Source organism: Rattus rattus, chromosome 3 (genome assembly GCF_011064425.1).
Source record: "Rattus rattus isolate New Zealand chromosome 3, Rrattus_CSIRO_v1, whole genome shotgun sequence".
Lineage (NCBI taxonomy): Eukaryota > Metazoa > Chordata > Mammalia > Rodentia > Muridae > Rattus > Rattus rattus.
Window position 1 is genome coordinate 120,860,940 of NC_046156.1, and position 7,291 is coordinate 120,868,230.

General features: G+C 39.7%; 1 protein-coding gene across 1 annotated transcript; it reads left to right on the forward strand.

Moving 5' to 3' along the window:
• The first annotated feature begins 5,589 nt into the window (after positions 1 to 5,589).
• Positions 5,590 to 6,690, forward strand: LOC116895917 (TD and POZ domain-containing protein 2-like). Its single transcript, XM_032896992.1, has one exon. The coding sequence runs from the start codon at positions 5,596 to 5,598 to the stop codon at positions 6,688 to 6,690; it is 1,095 nt and encodes a 364-aa protein (XP_032752883.1). The 5' UTR covers positions 5,590 to 5,595.
• Positions 6,691 to 7,291: the final 601 nt, after the last annotated feature.

Consider the following 7,291-nt stretch of genomic DNA (forward strand, 5'->3'; position numbering starts at 1 on the left):
TGATTACATCCTGTGGTCTCGGTCTGGTCATTGAGTTGGAGGACCTCCATCCCGAGGGGAAGTTCTCCCTGAGAACTTTTCAGTATGAGGATAATTACTGCCATTATCACCTGTCTTCCTACTGTGTGGTACAAAATCCTTTTGTTTCTGGCAGGTTTCTAGTAAATCACTCCTCCCATTCACCACCCTACAAATACTTTACCCCTATCTTACCCTGTGACAGAGATTTCATTAGCAAAGCCCATGATTTATGCCCAGGTGTTCACACTTCCACCCTACAGGAGCCTACTCCTGAGAGCTAAGGAAAGAACAATTTAGAGCATAATTCCTGCAAAGGGGTGGTTGCACAGTGATCATCTACAAGCATATCCAATGTTAGGTATCTATCCGGGGATCCTCTTATTGAGGCCCCAAAACAACAGAGACAGAGTCACTGATACTCATACTTTTCAATAAGTCTAATGCAGGAATAAAAAGTAAAAATTAATTGATTGATTTATCTAGTATTGAGAGATAAAGAAACTTGGAGCAAGTTATACACGAGAGCTAGGTGCTGTTGAAGTGATTGAATCACTGAATATTTTTCTGTGTCTTCTGTGCCATGGATTCTTCCTAAGACATGACAAACTAGAGAGATGAGAGACATAAATAGAATTTTACATGTCACTTTACATCAATGCAAACATCACAAACTTCAATCTTTGATATCTATTCATTACATGCTGTAGCCCTTGGCAAACAGAATACTCTCTCCCTTCTCAGGACCAAGAGAACAATCAGTGCAGTCCCAAGTCTGAAGAGGTGAGAACTCACCTGCACAGGATGTAGACTATGAAGTACTGATGAGCTGAATCCTTCCGGTTAAAGTGATTGAATTAAAAAAGCACTTAGGATATTCTTAAACCACACCCTTAAGTAAAACTGGGAAATTATTTTTAAGGAGGAATACTTGAGAGGATATTACAAGACCCCCCCAAACAAATTTGGGGGAGTCACCACATGGTCTGTGGGTCTGATTGGACAAATATACATGATAGAAGAAAGACACCATCAGAGGTTTGGGGCTCTGCTTTATGCCCACCATATAAGAGTTCTTCCACCTGCCCTCCATTTTGTAAACACTCATACTTCTGACAAGTTCAGATCCCTTCTCTGATGATGTTTGTGGAAGGAATTAATGTAAGACCAGCACAAGCTTAAATAATAGCATTGCAGAAAATTCCCTTCATTTATGGAAGATTCACCACAGTTCACTGGTCATGGCTACTCATATTCCCATCTGGACTAACTCTGGAATTAATTTAATTAATTTAATTAATTTAAGTCCAAAACTAGTTGGCATACATAACCTTCAAATTTTTTTCATAAGTTGAAGTACATACAGCTGGTTCAAATAGTGTCTCGCTAGAAAAACACGCCTTTAATCTGAGTGCTGAGTCAGAAACTTACCTACCTTTAATCCAAATTTTGGGACTACAGGACTGGGCCACACCTTCTGCTGGAGGCCTATATAAGCACTTGGAAGAAGGAAGCCTTCTGTCTTTGCCTGAGCGCTTTCATCTTACTAGCAGCCCATTCCCTCACCGGCATTAGAGCCTACTTCAGAATTCTATTATATATTGAAGAAGAACACCTGATACTTCAAACCTTGTTGACTGGGTAAGTACTGGCTTTAGCTATTGTTAGGTAGCTGGACCTCACCCTTAGATTTTTCTCATTTATATCCAGTTTCTATTCATACAGATAAACTTATTCTGTACATTCTCTAGGGGCCTCGGACTAACATAACAAATTTGAAATCAGAACGTAGAACATTTTTGAAACCCATTGACAGGTGGACATTATAACTGTTTGTTTTATGAAAAGATCGCCAGGATATGTTTGTTAGAACTAGGTGTGGTGTGGGTTGGAGGGTTGCACTTTCAGGCCCATCCTGAAGTATCCTTTTCCCCCCAGGGTTACCAGCCATTGTATAGAATATAGTTTATTATATGGTTTAGATGTAGTTTATTTTTAGTATAGATAGTATAGATAGATGATAGATCAGTAGATACATGGATATAGAAATATTTATATATATATGTATACATATATATGCACTTAGTATAGTTACAGTGTAGAATCAAGGTTATTTAGAGCATAGGAAGGGAAGTTGCTTAGGGAAGAGAAGAGGGTAGAGGCTGAAAAAGAAGACATACATTTAGACAGACTGTGTGAGTCAGAGAGGGAGGAAGACAAAAAGAGAGAGAAATGGAGATAGAGGTGCTGGCCAGGAACACATGGAGAAAGAAGGGGGATGCGGAAAGGGGGAGAGAGAGAAAGGGGTTAAAGTATCAGGGAGAGTAGGAGTAAGAGAATAAGAGAGTAGGAAGGAGCAAGCAGCCTTTTTTTGTGCTGAGTCATGCCTATCTCTCTTTTGCCAGATAACTGTTGGATGATGCCTAGGAGGAATGCTTAAATTCCTTCATTATGGATTAATTTAAAATTAAAGGAAAAATTTGAGACTATGGTGGAATAGGAATAGGGCCATCATGATCTTTCACTAAATCTTGCTCACTTTGGGACAATGTGTATTTAGGAAACCAAGGAAAATTTGGTCTTGATATTGATCCAGTCTCAAGAGAGTTGACTGTTTCCTTGCTATCAAGGGTCTGCGGACCATCTGTACGTACTAGGAGCAGGTCCATTTGAATAGTCTGTATCTGTTAGAGTAGATTGGAGCATGTAGCTTGCACAACTGGAACTGTCATGAATATTGATTATGAATAAATTCCTGAACCTGACAAGATTTTGAAACTTTATGTGTGGGTGGGTGGGGGGTGGAGGTAGATTTAATAATAATAGTAGTAGATTATATTTATTAGAGAATAAAGTTAAGTGTATTTGGGAGAAAATATTTTTTCTTAGGTGTACATTTGAAACCCTTAGGTCTTGGTGGTTTGGATGAGGAGCATTCCAATCCCAGGGAACAGGAGAGGAACCCCACCCTCTGGAATAGGTCACAATTGGGAATTAGGCTATTGATTGACAGGTTACTTATGCAGATGCAGACTAAATGGTTTGTGGGATGTAGGCCTTATTGTGTTTCTTGGAGCTCATATGCTTACCGAAGGGATAGATACACTTGTTAACAGAGTGAGAAGGCTGTAAAGTGAGCTTAGGGATGACAAAACCTTTCCGGGAACAGAAAGAAGCAAGAATGGCTTTTACTTCTGTCTAGGAGGCTGAATGTATATAAATTTAGTATAATGGGAAACAGTTTTGGGTATGTATTGAAAAGAAAATTAAAGGACCTCTAAAATTTCACAACCTTTTGAAGATAATTGATCATATAGTTTAGCATGAGTATATCTGAATATGCGTATCCATTGTCCTGAAGCCTGTGACTCATGCAAGCCTTTCTGTTTTTGTTAAGAATCTGGTAGTCCTTGAACCCCCAGTGAACTAGACTGTTGGGGGGAGGGCGGCAATGGGGGGAGGGTGGGGAGGGGAATACCCATAAGGAAGGGGAGGGGGGAGGGAGATGTTTGCCCGGAAACCGGGAAAGGGAATAACACTCGAAATGTATATAAGAAATATTCAAGTTAATAAAAAAAATCTGGTAGTCTTAAATAGTTAATGAATTGACTACTTAGATAATAAGATAGTAGATTACCTTGGCTAAGGAAGTAGAGGTATGTATTCTAGTTGTAGTTAGCTTAGTCACAAATGTACTCAGAAAGTTGAAAAACATGAATTACAATGTAGATATAATTAATTAAAATGTCAGAGGTTGGTCAATAGTCTACTACCTAGACAGTTTTCCAGGTTCCTGTGGTCTCCATCATAACTCAGTCAGAGTCAGTGTGGTCATTAGGCCCAGAAGAGGAGAAGATATTTCCTGTTGAGTAGGAATTTTGGAAAAAATGACTCACCTTGTCCTAGGCAATATGAGACATTTAACTCTCTTGTATCCTCAGTATGACAGCAGTGTAGGCTGATACATGGCAGCAGCAAGGCAATGGAGCCCTGTTTCTTAGTTGTTATCATACCACAATCTAGGCAGTCTTGTCACTGTGTCTATTTCTTCTCAGAAATCTTGGTGGGTGGGCATGGGGCAGTTGTAACATCTATGCACAGGATTCTCTGTCCTAATAACTTTAAACATGTAAGGTTACATTCAGCAGATTTCCAAAAATATTGATAGTGAATATCTATTAAGCATATGAGTTATGCAATCATTAATGCTCTTTAAATTTTTACTGCTGCAAATCATTAAATTAATATTAAATAAAGATTTACCAAATCAGGATAGAAATTAGTGATTCAAAGACTGTTCTAATGTAAGGAGGCGATGTTTACATAACTTCCAATAGCAAATATGGTAGATGGCCACTAGCATGTCATTAACTAAGATGGCACTGAAGGTACAACCCGTCATATGTTCTGCATTAGCTAAGATGGTGCTGAAACAATAGCACAGGAAAACCTTACATGCCCACAACAAAAATGGCAGTCACTCAGCGGACTGCCCTCAATAAAGATGGTGCTGAAGCTACACTCCTCTCTGAAGGAAAGTCATAGGTTTTTTTGTATCTTGAAATTGTCATAAATGGGTGTGTATGAGCAAAAAAAAACCATAAAAAGAAAAACACAGAGATAAATGGGCATGTTTTCTTTGAGGGACAAGTGGTCTTTCCTTTCCCTGTAGTCATTCATCCTCTATTGCTGAATGCAGAGGGTTTGACCTGTTCATGGAACAGCTCAGCTGTCACATCTGGTTTAGACCTGCTGAAGACTTTCTAGTGTTTTTATAGTAAAAATAACTACGATTATTTGTATTTATTGTCATCTCTGGAAGCTTCTAGACACTAAGTCTATTCTAGGCCTAGAAAAAAATTAGCCTCTGATACTTATAGGTGAATAAGTCACTCCTTTTTAGTTTTTTTCTGAGGTCTGGATGGGTAGTTTAAAACTCTTCTCCATTGTATCTGATTCAATCTGAATTATTTCAGTTTTTCCTGAGCTGCTCTTCTTTGCCTCATACTAACTTTCACCAACTATTGTATTCTTCTGGCTCCTTTCTTGTTCTCTGAATCCTTCTGTCTTTCCCTGTGTCTCCATTTCTCTCTCTTCAACCTGTCTCTGAAAAACTCTCCTGGAAAAACTGCCTCCCCTCTTACTTTTCTCTCTGTACTGGTTTCTTTTTCTTCATTATTTATTTTATTTATTTACATCCCAAGTGTAAATAAATACATTTGGGATGTAAATTCCCGTTTATCCTTGCAGAGTTCTTCACCATCCCCTTGCTCCAAATAACAGACAGGAGACATATCTGACAAAACTCATAGCAGGGTCTTTATTTTCTTTTCTAGCTCAGGCACCTCCACCCCTCCCAACACCCCAATGCACCACAATTATGAAACATCATTTTGCTTGTGAAGGAGTACCTAACGTCCTCCTTTTTAGACTTCCTGTGGACTTAAGTAACCTAAAAAACTGGAAAGGATGGTTTTTAACAGTTTTTGGCTTAAGTTGAAGTAGATATATCTAGTTCATCTACAGACTCTTACTTCTTTCAGATCAAACTTAATCTCCAAACTACCTCCAGAAGATATGTCAGGGGACCTGGAAGACAAGATCTGCGGCTACACACATATCAGTGTTCAGAAATTCTGCTACAAGTGGACCATTAGCAACTTTTCATTTTGCATGGATGGAATTTGGGAAATTATTACAAGCCCAGTGTTCTCATTAGAGGCCAATGAAGAAGTGCAATGGTGTTTGACATTATATCCAAACGGTGTTGATGAAGAAAGCAAAGATTACCTGTCTGTTTGCCTGGGTTTGCACAGTTGTCCAAAGAGCCCAGTTTTGGCAAAGTTCCAGTGCTGGATTATAAATGCCCAAGGAGAGAAACATCAAATTACAGAGATCCCAAAAGTTATAAGGTTTCTTCCAAACGAACAATGGGCATTGAGGAAGTTCATCCTTCGAGATTTCCTCCTGTCCCATAGGCATTGGCTTCTCCCTGAAGACCAACTCATCCTGTGTTGCAAGGTGTCCATAGTAGGACCCTCCTTTAACAGGCCTGGACATAACATGAGACCTGCAATCAAGGATCCAACACAGATGTTGGCCGATGATGTAGGAGAGCTGTGGAAAAATTCCCTCTTCACAGACTGCACCCTTGTTGTAGGTGGGCAAGAATTCAGAGCTCACAAAGCCATTCTAGCAGCTCGCTCTCCAGTTTTCAGAGCCATGTTTGAACATGAAATGCAGGAGCGCCTAACAAACCGCATTGAGATCCATGACATTCACCTGCAAGTCTTTAAGGAAATGATGTCCTTCATTTACACAGGGAAGGCACCACACCTCCACAGCCACTCAATGGCCACTGGTTTGTTGGCAGCTGCTGATAAGTATGATCTGCAGGACTTGAAGGTCATTTGTGAGGATTCCCTGTGCAGGAACCTCTCTGTGAAGAATGCTGTACCAACTCTCATCCTGGCTGACCTCCACAGCACAGAGCACCTGAAGACTAGGGCCATGGATTTCATTATACTTCATGCTTCTGAAGTCTCTAAGACCTTGGAGTGGAAGTCAATGGTGGGGTCACATCCCCACTTGGTGGAGGAAGCATTTCGCACCCTGGCTTCTGTACATTGTTTTTCCTTGGAGCCCTCACTCAAACGCCAAAAGATATTTTAGGAGCTTGTCAGTTATGGCCTGCACCTGGCTGCTAACAGCTATAACCAGTGTTTATAACAATGACTTCTGTTTAGATTACAGTTTGACTGTAACACTTACAGTGAATCTGGGGCAAGGCAGCATGGTGGCTATGGATTTCACAGAGCAGTAATATTTCAAAATGGTGTGTAGGATAAGTGCAGCACTAGGGTCTTGGATACTCTACCTGACACCTATCCTGTTGATGTTGTCTTATTCCTGTCTGATGTCTTGGACCTGGAATTCATCTGGCCTGAAGCAGATCCTATCTGACTTTCTTTGGAGAAACCTGTTTGCATTGGACTGAGCAGAATAGGTGAACTAACTTAAATGTATTAACTGATGTGTAAAGTTTTCCACCTAATTCATGTGTATTATCTATCTGCAAATAAAAATTCTTTCAACTTTATTGTATTTATCCTCTTAATTGCCAGTTGCCTTATTGTTTCAATTAAGATTTCAACTCTTGCATTCAATCTATTTAAGAAAATGAGAAACCATGACTGACCTTTGCTTTTGTACAGGGGGTTTGAGTTTCTCCCCATTTAAGTTGATATTGATATTGGGTTCTTCTATATTACCA

Coding starts and splice junctions, on each gene's coding strand:
- LOC116895917 (XM_032896992.1), top strand. CDS start 5,596: ATGTCAGGGGACCTGGAAGACAAGATCTGCGGCTACACACATATCAGT.